The sequence below is a fragment of the Gavia stellata genome, chromosome 4, assembly GCF_030936135.1.
Source record: "Gavia stellata isolate bGavSte3 chromosome 4, bGavSte3.hap2, whole genome shotgun sequence".
NCBI classification, from domain to species: Eukaryota; Metazoa; Chordata; class Aves; order Gaviiformes; family Gaviidae; genus Gavia; species Gavia stellata.
Window position 1 is genome coordinate 50,734,161 of NC_082597.1, and position 22,918 is coordinate 50,757,078.

Sequence of the window (22,918 nt, forward strand, 5' to 3'; positions counted from 1 at the left end):
ATTTATTTAATTATTAATTAATTATGTAATCGTTACAAAAAGAGGTCTTCTATTTATAGCAATTAATTACTTTCCCACCCTAAAAAATGGTGCTAAGTTAGCATTTGCTGGACGTTTCCATGTAGACCACAGCAGCACTGATTCTAACAATGCAAATATTTGATTCAGCAGCCAGTGGAATGCTTCACTAGGATTAACAAACATTAAAACATGCAATTTTAACAACAGTCTTTTGGGTTTTTTGTGTCAGTTGGCACACAGATAATGATTTCTGAATACAAGCATCTGATTTTGAATTTATCTGAATCTGCAATAAGAGTTGAGTTTTCACTTGTACCCAGTGTATTCTACAATCTTTTCTTCATAACATACAGGTGAGAATTGAATTATACCCCAAATAGGACAGCTTAGATTCTGAATCATCCTAAAGCCAGAAGTGGATTCCTAAGTAAATTCCTTACACTGCAAAATATATCTGGTCCAGATTACGGCAAAAAGAACTGAATACATATCACATGGTTAAAATATCCTAAATGATGATTTCCAAATGCATAGTCACGTTTGTTTAGTTTGTAAACAGACTATTCTTATGTTTTTAAGTAGCTTTTTAGGTAACACAGAAACTTTATGTTTCTATGTTGCTTACAACCTGTTGCTTATCTTGCAGCGTATGCTGGGCAGTGTCCAGATGATTCTGAAGATCCGCTCTTTGAGCAGCTTTCGATGCTTCTGCTGAAAGTAGCAATTCAGTCTTTGCTTTTACCTGAAAGAAAAGTTTTATTGCACTAAAACATATATTCTATGTAGCTCATTTTAATTTTGTTTCATATTCATCAGTAAGCTTAATAGTAAAATCAGTAGTTTTCATGTGCTAGTATGAAAAAAAAAAAGGGAAGAAAGATTTTCAAGGTTTAGAAAAATACCAGGATTTTAAGCCACAGTTAGTTCTTACTTTGTGCTAAAAAACCAGACAAACAAGAAAAACCCCACCAGTCTCACTCATCTTCTATTCTAGGAAAATGGTTTTGCTTACTAAGAAGGAACAATGGGGATAGACTTACTGCATTCACACCCATGCATACCTTGATAACCACAGACTATACATGCACGTTTAAGGGCCTCCAAAATTTTTAAAAGCAAAAAGAATAAGAAACAACAAAAATATGCTTCCACATGCATATTATCTTTCTCTGCTCCGATCTGCCTGTTAAGGAGCAACCTTCCTTCCTTTCAAAACGCCCAGCAAACAAAATTTAGAAGGTGGGTATGAATGGTGTTGGTGCAGAGAGGCAATATTCAGGGTCACCTGCCATTGTGGTTTACTGTTTTTCTCCCTAATAGAAATGCTACTTCTCTGAAGACTGTAAAGAAGCTCACATTGCCTTAAAAAGCAGTTGCAATAGTCCGTAGATTATTCAGTTCTAGCTCTAATGTCCTGGTGAAAAAACAGCTCAGATAGTGTAGCGAAGCCCAGTAAAAACATCACAAAGCTACGTCAGAAGAAGTTCCTAAACCTGTTTGGAAACTGAGTAACACTGATTCAAAAGGCACCACCACAGCGTATTAATCCAACAACAACAGTACTAGCTGTTCCAACTGTACCAATGCAAGAACTTCTGATCAAATGTTATTTATTCTTTGGGATAGCTGAACATCATTAGCAGCTACTAGCCGTTCCAACTGTACCAATGCAAGAACTTCTGATCAAATGTTATTTATTCTTTGGGATAGCTGAACATCATTAGCAGCTTTTAGCTTAAGCTGCACTTAATAGTAGGAGAGTCCACATTGAGTCCATACTGGGGAATTTCCTTATTTAATAATTAAATTGACAACAAGGTGGCCTGCAGCTTTTTATTTTTGTTTTTGACAAAAGACACCAGCAAAGGAAATTTCTAGGCAACAAGATCTTAGTGACTTGACAGACTTTCACGCTGGTACAGAGAATTCAGGACTCATAAGAGCAGGAGTTTGGATGGCCAATCATTACAAATATACAACAAGAGATGCCTGGGGACCGATTTTCCCAACTCAATTAAGAACTCTGGGGTTTTTTTAATTAAAAAAAAAAATAGACAAAAAACAACAATAAAAAACCCCAACATTTGCCATCTATTGCTATTCTGAATCCACTTACATTTTCCTCAATTTTATCTGCCTTATTCTACCTCTTTTGTCTGTTTCTAGGAACATGCAATTTTTCCCAAATTGCTTTGTATGTTCTCTGGAGAGAATACAGAAATCACAAGCAGGATTTATCATCACCAGACAGTACAGAGTTCCATTACCTGTACATCAAGCTGTGAAACTTTCTCTTTACTTTCGTTTAGCTGGCTGGTTAGTTCGGTGATGTTTGCTTCCAGGGAGAGCACACGGTCTTGAGCAGCTCTTAGATGTGCCTTTTGCTCCTGCACTTGCTCGTGCAAATTCTCTTGGGCTTGTTTATGACTTTCTGATTGATTCTTCAGCTTCTCTGTCAGCTGAGTTACCTGCAGTGAAAAAAAAAAGGAGGTAATTAGAAGAGAGGGCTGGAACAGCATATCCAAGGAAGTCATAAATCTTTTGAATTTTAGCATGTCTTGTCATGTCTTTGGAGACTCAACACTATCACATTTCTTTTTCTGAACTATTACAGTAAAGCTATATTGTACACAATACCAGAGTTTAAACAGGTTACCACTTAAAAATGGAGACAAATAGGATTTGTCAATTTGGCCTTACTGTAACAAAACCAAAATACTAAGAAGACAACAGATGCATGCTAAACTGAATTTTGGTGCTGAACACAGGGATTAAACCCCTTTTTAAAATAAGAGAAACAAACATGTATATGTATCCAAAAATTATTTGTAAGCACATATTACTAGCATATGTACATAGGAAACATCTAGGAATTCCCTTCCCTAAGCTGATAGCAAGGAAGTCAGCAAAACACAAGTCCTGTGAAATTTACAATAAGATCTTTAAAGTAAGCATCAAAGAACCAGCAAAGTACAAAAAAGATTAATGTCATCTCTGATGAGACAGGAAAAAAGGAAACACAATGCAATAATGAGAATGAGAGAAAAGAAACAAGTCTCCAAGTTCTTACCTGTATTTGCAATGCATGGTTTTTCTCTTGTAGCTGGTTAAGAACTGCAGTTTCTCCTTCACCAGCTTGAATTTTTGCATATAAGTCCTCTCTTTCCTTTTCTAGCAGAGATATGTTTTCTTTGCTTTTTTGAAGCAAAGCCTCAAGATTTTGAATTTTTTGGTCCTTATCTCCAATTTGTCGCAGTACTTGCTCCAAATCATTCTAGAAAAATCACATAATAGCTTCCTTAATTATAGGGACCTTAGAATTTATTCCTAATGCATAAAAAGTTGGATAAATTTATTAAACACTCTCTATATATTCTGTTCTAGATTTACAAGTTAATTTTTTGAAACTAGTATAAGACATGCAAGGCATTTTTATAGAGAAAACATTTTTAAACTAATGAAATCCTGAAATACTTTCACATGAGGATACATAACTATGTTACCTGGGCTTCTCGTAGTTTTGCTGTAGTATTTTGCTGAAGTGTCTGCTGTTCCTGGTGCTGCTGTTTTGCTTTATCTAATTGATGTTGCAATTCTGTGGAATTTGCTGCTTTTTCCTTTAGCTGAAAAAACCAACGAAACAAACAAACCAACCAACCAAACAAAACAGACTAATGAGTGAACAAGCACCATTCAGTATGCCAATAGTGTTCAAATGTTCATTCTAATGCTAAAAGATTTTACTCTAAACACAAATATTTAAAAACTGGTATAAAAGTGTGTGATGTTAGTTAAAGGATCAAAATCTAACCAAAGCATTCATTACTATTAATAGGTAAGATTCTATATCACAAGCGAGAACTATAAAACAATTATCAGACATATAAGTATTTTAGCTCTCAAAAATCTAAAACATAAAAAATCTAAAACATAAGAAATCTAAAACATAAGAACTGTTTTTTCCAACAGTTGTTAAGATGTAACATGACTGATAATATAGATGATACCTGTAAAACAACATCATCATTATTATTGTTATTAGCAGTTTTAGTAGCAACTTCAGTTTAGCAATCTCTCCATTTCTATACTGGTCAAGGCTTTGCAAATTAGCTACAGAAAAGCTTTAAAGCTTTGACAACATACCACTCAGATATTTGGCCAATCCCCATACAGGCAGCAGAAAATCAGCAACATATACAAAATGCTTATTAAAACAAATGAAAATTAATAAAACAAGTGCTTTCCGCCCATCCACCCACGCAGGCTATTAACTATCAATGACCTGCTGTGCCACGTTCACTTTGTCTTCATGTAGGGCTTTATCTCACAAAAATATCTACATACAAAAGTCTACCCATATGAGTTTAGATGCACCTAAGTCTTTTTTTCACAAGATCCTTAGACAAGGCTCCTAAGTACAAAAAGCACATCTTTTGTTCATCTGTAAAGCACCATGAACATCCATGCATCTGATAAGCATTTAGCCTTACCACAATCTGTAATGCAAGTGGCATTCTGGCAGATTTTTATGATGCTACTGTAAGACTTTAACAGTGTTAGTCAAATGAAATTCCCGTAAGGACAAACTTCATAAACCGCAACATCACAAAAGCGTATACAGGCTACTATCAGAACCAGAGCAAACTAGTGTCTCCATAAAAGCCCCTACCTGCTCTTCAGCACGAGAAAGTTTTAATTGCAGATCAGCCACCTGCTGCTCTTTGTCCATCAGTTTCTCACTAGACAGCTGCCTCTGTTCCTTGAGCCGCCCATGTGCTTCCCCTAGCTGGCGCTCTGTTTCTAGAAGTTTACTGTGCAACTGCAAAAAAAAAAAAAGTCATCCATTTATTTCAGCCATTTCTTTAGCCAACAGCGCTGTGTTTTAGACTCGCTTTGGGCAGTGTTCACCAGAAGTTTTCATAACCCAGAGTGAAACAACTACATGAGCTCCTGAAGTCATGTATGCACATGATACACCTCAGAAACACAAATCATGTTAAAGAACAGCATCAACTGCACAAGCATGAACTAATATTCAAAAAAGCAGGTTGGAGGGATCCAGAAACATCCTCATTTATCTACACAAGCCCTTCAATATGAGTTACAGAGATTTAGCAGAAACACAAAGAGGGCAATCCTTCAAAGACATAAGGATTATCATGTAAAATAATGATGCTTAGAGCAATCTCATCTTACACAGCACACACCCTCGCTCCTGTAGATCCAGTGGCTGAAGCACCATGACTTTACCTGCTCCAGTGGCTCCCACAATATACTGTTCTGCATTGCTAGACTAGTAAGAGTGTGATTTTTAGGTTGACCTGGCTATGTCAATGGCATTCATTCTCTGCAGAGAAGAGATACATGAAGCTTCAATGTAGGGTACCCAGTAATTTTGGTGGCTTATACCCCAGCACCTCCCAGTAGCAGCGAGTAAGCAGGGGGACATGATCTTCCAGCTGGACGTAAGCCTGCCTTTTTTCAGTCATCAAAAGCAATACTGCACCATCTTCAAAGTGCAAGAATGGCCTTTTACAATTCACTGTTATAAAAATCTCCCTCCATAAAATCAGCTTTCTTTATCTGAAACTGTCACTATAGGCCCTGGGTTACCTCCTGTGTACTTCTACATGAACACATTCCTGAATACACAAATGAACTTTCAACTCAATGCAAAAACAGAGAATGGATCAGGCCTTGCAGCACAGCAAGAACTTTCTACAGGTATCAGGATGAATGAAGCTTCCTTCCCTATGAATTTATGTCCAAGACCCTTGAACCATTCACCTTTTAACTCCAGGTCCTCCCTTCAATATCCCTAAACCTGTCTCATGCTTTCCTCAAAACCCTACTAATACCTAGGCAAAAGGCAGCACAATCTTATTGCTCACTGCAAGCTAGCACTTGTTGACCAGCTGGCTGCCTAGTGGGACAGAATAAGGAAGAGTGGTTTTGATAACATTAAATCTTCCCTCCAGGCATTAAGGGGGTGAGGCATGAACATAAGTCTCTCTCCTTTACCCAGCTGCCTGTTTCCACAAGAATTTAACACTGAAGAACCTAATGCTGAAGACCTTTGGGCCATCTGTCAAAATTTGGCTGAAGTTACCAAATAATGCAAAAGTTGCATTATTTGCAAACAAATGTGTCTATGCCTTATTTTCTTAGGAAACCAAGCTAAATTATTTGTTTGTATGTCCACAACCACAAAAACGTGAATGAAAAGCTGTTTGGCATGTGGCCAAGATGCTGATTACTAACTGTGACCACACAGTTAAGAGAGAGGTAGAAGAGGGAGGATAGGATGAGGAAAGAGACCATAATCTCTCCTCCAGTAATCACAAACATCTGTCTTTTTCTACAGGAATCACTAAATTATTAATATTTCCTCCTCACTAAAAATACGAACAAGAGCTGGAGGAAAAAAATCTAATGAAGAAAGGGTGCAACAACATAACGATTGTAACTATTCATGGCTATGTTGATACTGAGAGGGAATATTTGGAAAGGGGGAAATCAGCAAACAACATTTTACAAAAGTCACCTTTATTACCGGCATAGTTAAGTGAAGGACTTCTTTAAGACTGGCTTTAAGTAAACAGAACCATAAAGTTCAGGATTAACGTATGTCACAGAATACAAAAATAATAAGAAAATATTTAGACTTCCAAATATACAATCAAGTAGATTCAAATTTTCTCAACAACAACAATAGTATTTATTGGCAATTAACATTTCTTCAGGATTGAAGGAGTCCATATTTTCTTGTGTTACCCTCTTCCTATTGCTGTGCTGGAACCAACATTGTCATTCATCTTAACAATGGAAGGAAACTTCACTTCCTTCACATCACCCAAATTCTAAAATATACAAACTTAACCAGATATGCATCTGTTCAAATTAATTTTGAGAAGATGGCAAGGATTCTTTCAAAATGTGGTTTGACTAAACAACTATACCTATACCTTCAAAAGCAGCATTCATTGTGTCAACATAAGCTATTGGACTACATGCATAAACAGATGATTCCATTGAAGTATTAAGTGAACAAATATGAGAAATCTAGTCCTTTCATGACAATAGTAACTGAACTCTTGTTTGGAGGGAGAAAGAGGGAGAGAAGTTTTCGCTTGGCTTTAATTTTATTTTATACTATTTATGAAGGGCTTTTTTCCCCCCCTCCACTATTCTTTTACAATACAATTCTAAAACACATCCTGAGATCCAGCAACTTGTTCAGGTTTGCTTGCTTAGACTGGCTTCCTTCCCAACGGTGTCACCAGAGAATGTACGCTGTCTCCACTTCCTTTCATAGAAATTCATTCAGCAATGCTTTTATTCACCTTCTTCCTCCTTCATTTTCCCACCCCAAAAATCCTTCCTGAAAACATCCTCTCAGGCTGAAGCCAGATTTCAGCTCAACCACCTGGCTGTGCTTCTGAAGCTTGCATACATGTTGCCTAGGCAGACTGAGGCAGTTTTACCAAGTGAGGATTCCTAAGCAGGTAACTAATATAATTATCTCCCCTCCCCCTAACAGAAGGCTGATGGGAGAAGAAAAGTCATTCTGGGGATGTAATACATACATAAATGAAGTTTTGCCAAGCCACAATTCTTCCAAGATAACTATATGTGCACAGCTTGTAATTTAATCTATTTCAGACTTGACAAAGGGTTGAAAATTGAGAAACACTCACTTTAAAATTATAAAGATTTAGCAAGAGATTAAAATGAAGTACGCCATACTAACAAAAAAACAGATTATTTTTTCCATCTTAGGACTGGAAATGATTCCTGATGCACAAATATTTCTCCCGTCTAACACATTACTCCCCAAGACACTAGATAAAACAGAGTTCAACCAGCCTCAAACTTCCTTACGCTCAATGTTATATGAAAGTCCTGCTTCCATAACTCATTGGACTCAGCAGAACAACACATAAACGGTGGGGGGACGTATGCTGCGGGTGTACTCATAGCTATCAGCAACATACAGAGAAGGTGTTTGCGAAGAGACACAAAGGAAGCAGTATTAAGACTTCACATTATCCCTGCTTTTCACACTAAGTATTCCCTACTGTATTCATTGTTCAGTTTTAAAGCAAATCAAGCGTTGTTCAGTTTTAATGTAAAATGAAGAGTCACTTTTCTCAAACTTCCTATACAGTAGTAAAATTACTATTAGAAGTGAAGCTACTTCTGATAGTCTACCTGAATTTGTCTTTCTCATAACCTGAATTCATTATAGCTTCAGCTACCTTACTCAACCAGAATAAATAACCTGGCTGACTTCTTAGAATTTGTCTATTACCATATTTGTCACGGAAACCTCAATATTCTGGGTTGCCCTCTCATTTGACAGTACTTCCCTTATTTCAGGGAATGCATCAATAAAAAAAGGGGAGGGGAAAAATTGTACGATGAAAGAAGAGTTCATTTAACACTGTAAGAGAAAAAAAGTAGACAAAAAAACTGTCTCAGATCAGTTAAATCTTTTTATTCACATACAAAAAAAGTCAAATCAGAACATGAGAAATAAGCTACAAAGTTTATGCTCATTCAACCTTAAGCTCCAAAACTGAAATTATAAAGATAGTTTTAAGGAGAGTTCTAGATAGAACAGAATTAGTAAGATGTTTCCCTTTCAGAAAAAGGGGAATTATACTATAGATAGACAGATACTGCATTAGCTTTCTCAGAAATAAAAATGTGGAAAATTGGTTTTAATTGTAGATCTTGCCGAGTTTGATTGTGACACAGGGGCTACAACTATCCTCATTTGCCCCTGACAAGAGCTTGGACCTACTAAAAAGATTCAGATATAGCGACAAACAAATACCAAAGACTTTCTGCACCTTAATCGGAGCCTCTTCTTTTTGCCTGTTCTCTTCTTCTTGAAGGGGAAGAAGTGATTGTATCTCATTCTCTGCAGTGTTAGGAGGAATACTTTATATTTATTCAAATACCAGCTAGCTTTATATTTATTCAAATATAAGTATCGGCTAGTTACTCCCCTTCAACAAGGAAATACAAATGCATGTGCATGAAAAATATGCACACACAGTTTAAAAAACCCTAATGGGATGGTTTAAGGAACATTCCCAATAGGATGGTCTAGGAGGCTTAAGGAACCTTACCTGATTGAGCTCGCTTTGGAGTTGTAGGCCATGCTGCTCTTTTTCTTCCCTCTGCTGCTGAAGCTGTTTACATTCTGCCTTGAGGTGCTGGTACTTTGTCTCTACTTCGGACAACTCTTCTTTAAGTTTCTGGCTTGCTTCCCCCTTTTCACCTAGCTCTGTCTGTAATCTCTGTATCGAGGCTTCAGATGCAGACAGCTTTGCCTGAAGCTGTTGGCAGTCCAGGTCTTTCTGGTGAAAGCTTGCCTGCACGTTCTTCTTACTCACAGATACTTCATTGTGTTTTTCTTCTAGCTGGGTGTAGTCCTGTTCTTTCTTCAGCAGCTTCTCAGTCAGACTCTATGAAGAGAGTTACACAGCAATTCAATTGCAATTCTGCCTACAGCTGTTCAACGCATTATTCAAATTTCTTCTCAAGTGTTGATGCTGAATGGTGAAGAACTTGCTCAAAAACATTATTAAAGGAAATATTGACCTTTATTTCGTATTATACAAGTTAATTCTGGAGCCCATACAGCACACAGTTTCAACTGGAAATACTGTTTATCACATCCTCACATAATTACACTTCCTCGTACTGAGAACACCACACAAACTCTGTTTTTGTATCCTGAAGACTAATTTGCTTTCCCTGAACGTTCAAATTCTAGGTTATTACAACTGCATTTGCTTGGGGAGAAGTTGAAATAGTAATTGGAGTTCTTAGCATACAGAAAAAGTTTTCAAGTATCACTGTCCTTCACACAATTCCCTAAGCAACATTATTTATGGTTTAATTCCTGTCTAATCCTGTGCAGTCATCATGCTGGTCATTTTTAGAAGTATCCTAATTTTGCCCTGTCACTATACTTACAGCATGATCTGCTATCCAAATTATGGAAGAGAACGTGTGAAAACTAATACAATTTGTGATGTTGATAAATCACAGAATGAAACACTCATGATTTAACCTTCATTTTAGAAGACGATGTTTTTTACATTCTAATTCACACCATCTAATTTCCTTGCATACAAATCAGCTCAAAGAGGATGGTTGCTTTGAGTTTGAAAACACTAAAAACTGGGATTCCCTAAAGGAAAGACATGAACATCACTGAGCGTCACATTTTTCTTACCACATTAACAACAGTAAATATTGCAGGGTCTAAGGTCATACTATCAAATTTACACGCTGAGACAAATATTGAAAAAAAATATATTTAAAGATAATTTTCAGCTATTACATAATGCTTTTTATCAAATTTTATGAACTAATCAAAACTATATTCAGATATTAAGTATCTTAATGGACAAGATAGAATTCCAGGAAGTTTAGGTTTTCCCCCAAGCTTAGCTGAGGCACTAACTAGAATTTCAGAGATCTCCAAGCAGGACAAAGAAGCCATGAAAACCATTTTGATTCTCCAGTGGCACTTTTCAAAGCACAGGAATAGAGTTGCAGGGAGGCCCTGGTCATCGTCCAACCCAGGTAATTCATTCCATCTTCTTGAAATGTACTAGCAGGTTCCATTTAATGCAGCATCTTAGTGATATCTATCTCATTAGAGCATTACTATGCACACCTTTTAAATCCTTGCATTCTTCCTGCAGTTTCAGTGACTACTGTATTCTCTAGTGACCCTTTCAATTAAAATACAGAAAAATAAAGAACACTTCTAGCATGTCAGCTTGAAAAAATGCCAACAACTGAGGTCAGTCTTATGCACCAAAACTTCAGACAGTTCTGCAACTTCGGAGTAACACTGTTCCAAAGATAAGATAGTGCTGCAATTCTAGCTCTGCTGAGCATCTTAAAAGCACACTTCTGCACAGGATGAAACCTGTTTTGCCAGAAGAAAAAGCTGTAAAATTATTCAAATAAGTTGAACAGTTCTGTTCTTTACAGATTTTAACAAATGATGACGATATTGGTCATTATAAACCATATACAGACACTTCTATTTTACAATCATGATAAAATAAACAGAATAATCTATAAAAAAAGAGAGGTTAGAAAACAAGCAATCTTCCAAATGACAACTCTAGCAGTCCAGCAATCCATTTTTAGAACAAATATAATTAATGCCCTACATGCCCATTGAAAAAAAAATACAAAAATACAAAAAAAAAAAAAACCAAAAATTCTGACTCAAGACTGAAGTTTGGCTATTGAATTCTAGCCCTGACGTAGTATTTTTTGAAATGTTTCTTGAAAAATAAAGCAACCTGTTGCTGTTACAGGTATGCAAAAGTTTTTATATATGTAAATACAAAATGCAGGAATAGAGTACACAAAGAACATACTGAGGTCAGGTGTCATCTTTATCCTCCTGAAGCCAGCGGCAAGGCTCCCACTGCTTTTAGAAAAGGTTTCACCCTCAGAATGTGAAATAAAATTGCAATTCCCTTTTCATTAAAGAGAAATGGCCAGGCAGGATCATTAACATTCATACTGAATTGTGTTCTTGAAATACCAACACACTACAGCACCTTCTTCATCATAGCTGGGCACGTTAGAACTAAGGTATTAGTATTACTACTACTTCATAACTAGATCCACACGTCACATGTAGAACTGCTACTACCTACTTTGTGAAGAGTCAGTGCAGGGCACTAACTTAAATTTTCAAGTAAAGTTGGGGCAGGGGTGAGAAGGAAAAAAGAAAGAGAGTTAATATTGTCTTGAAGCAGGCTGAGACTCTGGGAAGCTTTCAGGAATGCTATGTAAACCAAAAAAGAAGCAAAGGTTCTTCACCATCACCTTACAAACTATCCAAAGGACAGCAAGAAGCAGCTGCTCCACATTCTGTGCTACTCTTCTCTCTTCCTCCTGGTCTGATGAGCTATACAACAATGAATGCCAGTGTTTAAAGCCACTGCCCCTGACCGCTGAACACCTTCTGCAGTCATGAATGGTCGGACAGAGCCACAAACAGCTGCTGCTGCTTTCATGAGGGAAGAGCTGGGTTTGCCCGACAGCCTGCTACCTCTGTGTGTGACTGAAGCCCACGAGCAGACCTGAGGCCACAGAGCTGCCAAGCTACGGTCATGCAGGTTACATCAGTGGACCCAGCAGTGCAGGTTACATCCAGTGGACCCTGGATGCCTGGGACACATATGCCAGATATATAAAAGGATATCTGGGCACACACCAGCCACTTCTCTTCCCCAAGCCTTGATTTCCACAGAAAAGAAAGAGGGAATGACAGTATGTTCCAGCATTCAGTGAAGAGCCCTGAGCCTTCAAAGCTCACAAGATGCCGGGGGAACACCACACTGATTGCTGCTTTTATAACTGCTCCATGCAAAAAAACATGTAATACATGTTAGTAGTAACAGTGGACAGACATTAAAGAACGAACTCTGTGGTCACTGACCAAATTTCAGAATAGTTATGTCAGTAGAAGGTTGGAAACTAAGCATTCTTCCCTGTAGATAATGCATCACAATTTTCCTAAAACAAAACAAACAAAAAACCCCACATGCAATGGGTTTGGAATTACAAGTCTTATACTTCGAGGAATGTGCTGGTTTTTCACACATTAGGTCTCTTCTGGGCTACGGGCTGTTACTGGCCTTTGCAAGGCAAGCCAAGCCCCATAATTACAGTGCTTTATAAATGAAGGAAAGGCAGTTCCTGCTGATCTCAGAGAGCTGATCTTATCTACTTGTCATCTGCTCTTCTCAGTATAGCTCCTGAAAATATAAGAAACAGCTTGCTTGCTTGAGGTTGTACATGAGCTTGAAAAACTCTGCGTCAATGCACAGAAATATCTTCCCACATTGCAATGGAATTATAAATGGATGTACATATCAAAATGCAATATATTCTATCCTGCATTAATGGCTCCTCCCCCCTCCCTGACAGCTTCTTCAAGGAGTGCAAACTGTTCGAAGGAGGAGCAATTTCTGTTATTTGGGAAGCTAGTCTTACCTTTTCCAATTATAGGTCCAAGTCCTCCAGGCCAAGATTCCTTGGCTAGCATACCACTCTTATGGATATCACCTTTCAAAAGCTGCATAAAAGAGTCACTGAAACTGAAAAAGGAAAAGCAGCTCGCTGCCACTTCTCTTCTTCCTATTCCTCAAGTGGTGTTTGGCATTAACCTGACATAGAAGAGGACTCTCTCTTAAAGTACGGTTATCTTATGCATCAATCTGTTTAACTCCATGTTGTTAATGGAATAGCAATATATTCAGGCAAGGGCTCTATACTGTATAGTAATAATTCTGCAAAAAGCTTGATTCAGTATTGTTGGTCTGTGGAAAAGTACAGCATGACAATTCTCACCATCTCAGTTCTGCACCCGATTTAATGAGCCAAACCAAGAGTCATCCTACTAAAGGCAAGTTTAATTTACCAAATTTTAATTGCACCTTCTTATATTCTTTGCAAATGCTGCTTTAATATTCGATTGCATTAAATACACACAGTTTGGTCTCTGTCCTTTCCTATCTTCCAAGATTGACAAGGTTTCTGGTAAATACACGTACGTAATGTGTACAATTCATATACAGTGTTACATATACACGCAAGAAAAAGCAGCATGCATCTTTCTCCTTGTCTCCTTTCCTCCCTTACCTCCACTTATTACCCCACAACACATGCTTTCTTAATGCAAATACAAAACACAGCAAGCTCAAAGGGCTTTGATAAAAGCTCTCAAGGAATACTTATAAGCTGAGAAGCTTCTGGAGTTTATTTCAATTTTCTACCATTCATGACTCTGATAAAAGGCCAGAAAGTATGACAGGAATGCAATCTAAAAGCTAAGAAACTGTAAGACCAATGAAGAGAGCTCAAAATGTCTTGTGAATTATGATTTTTAAGCAAACATTGTAATATTTCAAAGGGTACTGCTTTTTTCTTTTAATGTACGAGATGGCAATACTGCTTAATGATAGGTAACATATACTGCAGCAATTAGAAATCTGCAAACATAACACCGCTGAGGATTTCAGTTGTAACATACTGATGATCGTTAAAACATAGTGTTTGTTTGTACATTATGATATCCCTCATGTTAAACAAAATGGCAAAGGAATTCTCAACTTCTGCAATATTAAGAAGTGTTTTGTTACGGTCTTCAGCGCTTCCCAAGGCAATGTGTGATGTGGTTCCATTTTAATGTGAACTGACAAGCACAGGAAATAACAGCATTCTCACCTGTTTTTTCTGTTCTAGCTCTTTGACTGAACTTTGAAGTTTTTGCAGCTCCTGAACATACACAGCTACCTCCTGAGGTCCTTTGGCAAGTTCAGCTCTTAATTGGTTAATGGTAGCCTGAACAGACAAACAGAAAAATCCACACTTAAAACTAAGCTTTGCACTCATAACCCAAACAAAAGCAAGATGTCTGGTGGCAAAATAAAAAGCATCTTGTATACAAATAAACAGCTTAAGAAAAAAAATCACCTGCAAACTCATCTCAGAGCACCATCAGCTGCAGAAGTACCACTGAGCATTATTTCCCAGCTGAGAAGACATAAATTTGCCCCAGTTCAATAGAAAATGCCAGGTTGAGCCCACAACTGATGAAAATCACAACAGATTATGCATTAATCATTATCACAGTTCTAGCTCAAAGTGAAACCCTCCCAAGTCATTGCAGTCATATGGCCAAAGGCTTTGCCTCTCTGGTAAGGGAAATGTACTGGAAAAGGCACTAGAAGCGAGTCCGACATCTGATGCAAACTTGGTGTGTGACTTTTGGACGCATCAACCCTGCAGGTCAGTATAATCAGAGTAACAATACTACCCTATTAAACAGGATTGGTACGAAACAGAATATATCAATGACTGTACAGTATTTGAATACAGTAAGGAAAGCAAGTAAGAAAAGTACTTCAGACAGGGAACAATGGCTGCCCTAAAGCATGCTGTGTATGAATGCACTCACTTTGAATACACTATATAATGGTGACCTTTCTAAAGATGTTTTCTTTCCTTTTGTTCTCATAACCACAGATTTCAGCACAAAGGTGTAAATACTGAATTCAAGAATGAACTAAAGCTGTAGAACAGAAGTAGCAGGCAATAAACATACTATTTATTAATTCTGACTTTCTGTAATGCTGTGCTTTACAAGGCTGTTTTGTTACGGAGCTGTTAGCTAAAACACATCTTGGGATCTTTGGCAGACAAACATTCCAGGATGTTCTCAGAAAACAGAGTATGGATATTTCACTACTGAGAGAATATTGTGCAGAAAACATGCAGAAGCTTGCAAAGGACAACACTGCAGCCTTTCAAACTAGAACTGCAATTTATATGCATAAAGATACATTTGTCTTATTCACAATTCAATAAGCCTGTCCCACATTTCATTCTTAACACGGAAATATATCATGGATGAATATTCATTCCTGATATTGTCTGGCTGATGTGTCTGTGTGATTAATGAACCAATAAGCAAACAGGAATGCATCTGTTTAACAACGTTTTGAAATTATCTTGATACAACAGAAATCTACTATAAGAATAAAAAGCTTTCCAAAAATATTTACCTCAAATTTAAGCATCTCCATTAGAAAGCAGACAAAATAGAATGGATGGATGAAAGATGGAAATAAGCAGTCACGAAAGCTGTTAGTAGACACACTTCCTCAAATTTATTTTCAAATATTCACTGTTTTTAATGCCTTTGCTTAGTGGAAAAAAAACCCAGTCCTTGCTTTGTTAAATTTACCCATAATTTAATCTACTAATCTTGTTTAATTCTGTGGACACTCAACAATCAAGTCTAGACCCTGTATTTTATGAAGATATATCAGATACTGAAACAAATCCCAATCTGCAGAGATTCACAGAAATGCTTAGCTCCACAGCAGTGCAGCTGTCTTCATAATGTGTTTACTACGCAGGAGTCACTATAGTGAAGAACTAAACATGGAAGGAGTAGCTCAGAATGAACATTCATCTAAGAGATCTAGACACCAGAGTTGCAGGTGCAACTCTGAAATAAGGCGTAACACCCAACAAAAAAAGAACAGAAAACAATTAATACATTTAGGTGACAATTGCAGAGCTATACAGAACACGTTTCCCCTCTCCTGCAGCATTTGAAGATGCTCATATAGGGTTTAAGATGATCTTTGTTATTCTCTTCACCCAGGCCATAAATGTAACTTATTTTAAAGAAGTTTCACTTTGGAAACCAGTATTAATAAATGTATCCTCACTGAGCTCAGCAAAATAGCCAAGGATGGTGTAAGAACCACTTCACTCTTTCAGCCCTTGAGGTGGTCTTGAAGAGCAAAGCTGAGATGAAACTGCCAAACTTTTATGGCCAGAATGAAGGACTTCCAATGAAGGACCTCCATTTCTTGTTTTCTTACGGCTAATACTTTTCACAACTGTGGTTTTTTTAAGAGAAGTTTTTACCACTATGACTTTGAGTAATTTTTATTTTTTAAAAAAGTCTGACCTGTCACTTTACATCGACAGAAAAGCTTTTATTTTGAACACATCTTGGGCTCTTGTTCCCGTATGTTGGAATTAAGCAGAGAAGACAGCAACACTTCTGACAAGAACCAGACTGCCACTGCTTACCATGTCCTGCCACGCAGCAACTCTGTCTTCTCTGGTTCAGCCTACATACTGATGATACTACACAGACATCTGATATTATTATAATTGCTGCAATGTATTTTATAATCCTTCCATACATCTAAGACTAGTAACAGCTAGGGGCATCATGCAGCCTTCTCCCCCACCTGCCATTACTTCCAGGAAGACTGAAAAAACCTTCTTCATTTGTCTTTTTTCCTGTTAAAGGCTGCACATTAAAGCTACATTTTAAAATGGCTAGTTATGCCGTAACTTAAACATACCTAATTTGGGGGAACAGGAGCAATTCATGCTTCTGTGAGAATGTTTTAAGATGAAAGATTTTTGTTACACCCATGTCACTATGCCATTTCATCTTCACATGAAAACTAAATCTCCAAAACCACAAAAGAGTACAGAGGCAGTACTTTGAAATGAAATTTAAATTCTGCAGCATAGTTGCGGGATCTCACAGTTAAAACCAAATTACAATTATGCAGCAACTTACATGGCCACATAACCACATTATACTCATAACTCCAACTGTGATATTCCTTTTTTCACATTTGATGAAGCTCTTGGCATATGTAATTTTAACTTGAAAACAATGGTAGATTCATGTTTAGTAAAATACCGCACCCTTGCACAATTCCTGGAGCTCAACATATCTGTTGCGAGGGGAGGCAGGAGGGAAAGCCCTAAGGAGTTTAGAATAATGCCAGGCAGGACATCTCTAAAGCTCTACGGTGCAAATGAAGAAACAGAAAGTTAAAACTGCAGTTCTGAAATCTAGGGCGCATGAAACCCCAGAATAACAAGATGTCAGGAATCCTTCACATCCACAAATCTCAACAGGACAGAGGATACTAGGAGTCCTACAGAAACTCTAGGCATTCCCTCATGTAAGCTGGGTAATTCTGCAAGGACCCCACTTCACTAGGGACCACAGCTCCGCGTTGACAAATTTTGCTGGCATTGCTGCATTGGTGGGGGACAACAGAAAAGGGGGATGGCAAAATTAAAACGTCTTAAACACAGCTGACAGTCTTCAGTGAAGATCGTTACACTGTCAAGTCATCCATTAGTAAAACTATACCAACCAACACACTAGTGAGAGGCAACAACACTCAGCAAGAGAATTCTTCCACAGGTATGGATTCACCAACTCCTCAGTAGAATAAATTATATGTTAGACAAAAGCCTTTTTGGTCATACTGTATTTTCATTAGGATTTCTTGCCACTATCTCTGTCAGAGATTTCCCTCGCTGTCATGGTAAACAACATCAAACAGGCTTTAGCCAGGAGGGATCTAAGACAGTTTGAGGAGTAAGGTTCCCTCTTAAAGATGCAAGTCAGAGCTGTTATATCCCTTTTTCTCCATCTTGCATGGAAGTGGAAGTGCTCACTGGCAGGAAAGCAGAGGAACCAAAGCCAAGAAAACCAAATATTTGCTGTGGGAGAGGCAGTTACTTTTCCTTCCTTAAACACAGAGGTATCATCAGTTCTATATGTTTTCAAATCTCCCATCAGCAATTTAAAGCTTCTTCCACTTACTCAGCCAAAGCAGAGGCAAGCCTTCACAAAGTACTTCTGAAGAAACCAGCATATTCTGCAACTCAAGTAGACAGTGAAGTCTACTGTGTAGTGAAGTGGGATGAATTTAAAACATCCAAATCCAGGAAAAAAGGAGAAAAAAAATAAAAAAAAAAAGCGGCTAACACAAGAACAATAGATTTTATTTTCTACTTTAGACTCCAACAACAAAGAGAGAAAAACTACAGTGCTGTTGCCTGGAAACAGATTACAGGTGACAGACTGACACCTTGACCTTAAGACATGGTGAGGCCTGGCACTCACTTTCTGCTCTAGTGGCTAACAGGCAACACTTGGTGGCCATTACACAGTGGATTGTGGGGGTATCTGTGCAGAACAGATTTGTACTTTACACACAAAATATTGTTACAATAAATAATAGTTGTAAAAAAGCTTCCCATTTGACAGTAGACACTAGAAGAAACAAAAATGAAAACCTGTTGTTTATAATATCCATTGATATGTTTAAATCTTGTGTTAAGTTCAAGAATCAAATGTCCTATAAGAATATTCAAATTATTATCTACTTTGTATTAATAATTTCTTTTCATATATTTTAATACTCTAGCATCCTTTTTCAGACACATCAATTGAAATATTAACCAAAACCATCATTTTCAGTAACAACTGTTTTTACCCACCCAGCTCAGTAAGGGAAACAAGTCTTTGAATCACACAGGTACTGCTCTATTTCTCTCTCCCAATAGAAAGAGCACAGCTCTGCCAGGTAGCTTTTTCCTCTGCTACTGAGCTCTTGTAATAACTTTTTATGCCAGGGAAAGGTTTTGCAATGAAAAGCATGGGGGCTTTTGGAGGGTAGATATTGACAGGATTGCACAATTTACTGTAATGAAGAAACACATCCATTAGGTAAGTTAGAAGATTCAGTTAAGAAAGAGGTTTTTTCATTATGATGAATTCATACCTTCCATTTTCATATGAAAATCATGGAAAAGCTAATACACACATCTTTAGGTATGACTATTACCTCTGAGTTAGCCTGCTCTGCCTGCAAGTGCTTGCACTCGTCTTTCAACTTTTCAGATTCTCTCTCACGTTCCAATGTCATTTTGTCCATCAGTGTCTGAACTTGGACCAGCTCCTTTTTCAGGACAGCCACATCTTCCACGCCTGGCCTCTGCAGCTGAAAAGTAAAAGAGTAGCAATGAGCAACATACTGTTGGCAGACATGCTTCCAGTGACAATGTCACCTTTAAAAATTTTTCAAATCATCAATTTATAGACAAGGTGACATATACAGTATTACAGCTGCGGGGAAAAAAAAAAAGAGGAAAAAAAAAGCCACCAAAAACATCCCAAAATACCCAAAACAAAAACAAAACCAAAAACCCCCAAACCCACAGAAAAGTACATATCATTTCCAAAGGAAACAGGATTTAATGGCTGGTTGTCAATTCTTGCCTACGACACTTTGAACTTGTTGATTGATTTCAACCAAATCTGACAAATGGGATAAGGTCTCAAAGATTAAATTTCTGTCATTTTAATGTAGGTACATGGCTAGGTACAGGAAGGAGACCTTCCCTGGGTGAAAACACTGAAGTTACAGGAAATCCATGCAAGAAATTTATCTGAAGTCACAATTACCCGAGAAATAGGCTGTATTGACTCCACTACTCTACAGAAGAGATTACTGTGTATACTTTACTGCTGCAATACTCACAAGCCGTTCTTGGGACTGACACACATAACAATCCAATACTACACAGACTTTTATAATGATACTGCCCCAGTCTTCAAGGGCTATTTCTGAAAACCACGAGAACAGACAAGAAAAGGGCAGCTGAAGGAAACCTCTTGAAGGAACTACCAGGCATGACTCTTATCAGACCCATAGGTAAAATCTGTTGGTAATTACATCTAAAGTACCATAACGTCCCTCAAAGTGAAAAGCTATGGAGGGAAAAGGGAGGGGAAAGGCAATACTGGTCACTGAAGAAACCAGATAAAAGCAAGTGCTGGCATCTAGAAGAGAAAAGGTACAGGAAAACAGTAAGAATGCAGAAGGAGAAAGGAAGACAGGAAACAACTAAACAGATCATAGAATCATAGAATCTTTTAGGTTGGAAAAGACCTTTAAGATCATCAAGTTCAACCATTAACCTAACACTGCTAAGTCCACCACTAAACCATGTCCCTAAGTGCCTCATCCACAAGTCTTTTAAATACCTCCAGGGATGGTTACTCCACCACCGCCCTGGGCAGCCTGTTCCCATGTATGACAACCCTTTCAGTGAAGAAGTTTTTCCTAATATCCAATCTAAACCTCCCCTGACACAACTTGAGGCCATTTCCTCTTGTCCTGTCCCTCGTCACTTGGGAGAAGAGACCAACACCCACCTCCCTGCAACCCCCTTTCAGGTAATTGTAGAGAGCGATAAGGTCTCCCCTCAGCCTCCTCTTCTCCAGACTGAACAACCCCAGTTCCCTCAGCCGCTCCTCAGAAGACTTGTGCTCCAGACCCCTCACCAGCTTCGTCACCCTTCTCTGGACACACTCCAGCACCTCAATGTCCTTCTTGTAGTGAGGGGCCCAAAACTGAACACAGTATTTGAGGTGCGGCCTCACCAGTGCCGAGTACAGGGGCACGATCACCTCCCTACTCCTGCTGGCCACACTATTTCTGATACAGGCCAGGATGCCGTTGGCCTTCTTGGCTACCTGGGCACACTGCTGGCTCATCTTCAGCCGGCTGTCAATCAACACCCCCAGGTCCTTTTCCAATGGGCAGCTTTCCAGCCACTCGTCCCCAAGCCTGTAGCGTTGCATGGGGTTGTTATGACCCAAGTGTAGGACTCAGCACTTGGCCTTGTTGAACCTCATACAATTGGCCTGGGCCCATCGATCCACCCTGTCCAGATCCCTCTGAAGAACCTTCCTACCCTCAAGCAGATCAACACTCCCGCCCAACTTGGTGTCATCTGTAAACTTACTGAGGGTGCACTCGATCCCCTCATCCCAATCATTGATAAAGATATGGAACAAAACTGGCCCCAACACTGAGCCCTGGGGAACACCACCAACTGGATTTAAGTCCATTCACCACAACCCTTTGGGACCGGCCATCCAGCCAGTTTTTTACCCAGTGAAGAGCACGCTCATCCAAGCCATGAGCAGCCCGTTTATCCAGGACAATGCTGTGGGAAATGGTGTCAAAGGCTTTACTGAAGTCTAGGTAGACTATATCCACAGCCTTTTCCTCGTCCGCTAAGCAGGTCACCTTGTCATAGAAGGAGATCAGGTTAGTCAAAAAGGACCTGTCTTTCATAAACCAATGCTGACTGGGCCTGATCGCCTGGTTGTTCTGTATGTGCCGCGTGATGGCACGCAAGATGATCTGCTCCACGGTCTTCCCTGGCACCAAGGTCAGACTGACAAGCCTGTAGTTAGATAGAGAGGAATGGATAGGCCCCAGGCAGGGCCAAGAGGGACTCATGAGCCCTTCAGGGCAGCCAACGAGGGAAGAAGTGGGATAAACAAGTCCTACTTTCCTCCAGAGTCTAAGCAGTGGTTGAGTGGGAGAAACTAGGAAGTCCCCTTCACTACTGCTTTAGAAGCAGCACGACTGCTGAGTCACTGGGCTTGCTCCCTGGAGCCACGGCTGTATATAAAAGTCACCAGGAGCCAAAATCCTGGAATACACACACATTGGTATTATCAGCCAAGCGCAAGAGGGACAACATTAACATAGGCATGGTGATGACAGCTGCCAGCCTTTCAGCCACCGTGTCACAAAACACCTCTCTGAGCACTTCTTATGAATGCAGCTGGCGAGGGACAGTCAGAGCATAATACTTCATGGAAAAAGGGTGATCTAAAGACAGCTGTGGAAGTCAGCAATGGCATGCTCCAAGTACAGGCCTGCACAGCATATCTATACATGTAATACTCTGCAAAATTGCTGAAAGGTAGAGCATCCAACAAGCAGACTGTAATATAATGTAGGGTAAATTTTAATATATGTCAGAAACAACATATGTTTCCTCACTGGAAAAACACTGAAAATTTAGGTCAGTGAATCAGATAGTGTTCTGAACTTTTTCAGCCCACAAGCAGATGTCTTCAAGTTCAACAGAGTTTGACTGCTTTAAAACTGCATTTGCAAGCATTTAAGTATATCCCTCCCTTGACATGAAAATAACAAAAACATTACTGTGACGTGAATACCAGCTCTGTCTTTAAGTCTTCCACTGTACTTCTCTCCTTCTGCAGTTCTTGTGTCAGGTTTGTCACTTTCTGTTCTGCACCTTCCCGAAGGCTGATTTCTTCATCATACTTTGATTTAAGATCTAGTAAGAAGGAAGTTGAATAAATGATCACTTGCACAAGTCGCACAAGTAGAGAACAGAATCAGACCTCATGTCAATATACCTACCCACAATTTCAGTGGCCAGTTGTGCTGCTTTTTGCTCAAATAAGTCTTTCATTTGCTTAATGTTAAAATTTTCTACTTGGATCTCTTCTAGTTGCCGTTCTAATGACTCTATTTCCATAAAAAGAACAGTATTATTTTCTGGAAGAGCTAGGATGATACAGTTACTCTTGCCCATAATGAACCACAGCAGATAAATAAGCAATCCAAATTCACTTAACATCCAATTAGCTTAGCAAAGTGAA

The 22,918-nt window shown here is 38.7% G+C and overlaps 1 protein-coding gene across 1 annotated transcript in view; it reads right to left on the minus strand.

Annotated features, from left to right (window-relative positions):
* The window catches only part of EEA1 (early endosome antigen 1), a 73,752-nt gene that overhangs the window by 21,770 nt on the left and 29,064 nt on the right, over positions 1-22,918 (minus strand). The window contains exons 7-16 of the mRNA XM_059816592.1: positions 22,677-22,784; positions 22,469-22,590; positions 19,269-19,424; positions 14,305-14,421; positions 9,159-9,497; positions 4,691-4,840; positions 3,525-3,644; positions 3,092-3,295; positions 2,289-2,489; positions 650-763 (exon numbers count right to left, since the gene is read on the minus strand). Of these exons, the coding sequence (XP_059672575.1) occupies positions 650-763; positions 2,289-2,489; positions 3,092-3,295; positions 3,525-3,644; positions 4,691-4,840; positions 9,159-9,497; positions 14,305-14,421; positions 19,269-19,424; positions 22,469-22,590; positions 22,677-22,784 (1,631 nt within the window). The remainder of the gene's footprint in view (positions 1-649; positions 764-2,288; positions 2,490-3,091; positions 3,296-3,524; positions 3,645-4,690; positions 4,841-9,158; positions 9,498-14,304; positions 14,422-19,268; positions 19,425-22,468; positions 22,591-22,676; positions 22,785-22,918) is intronic.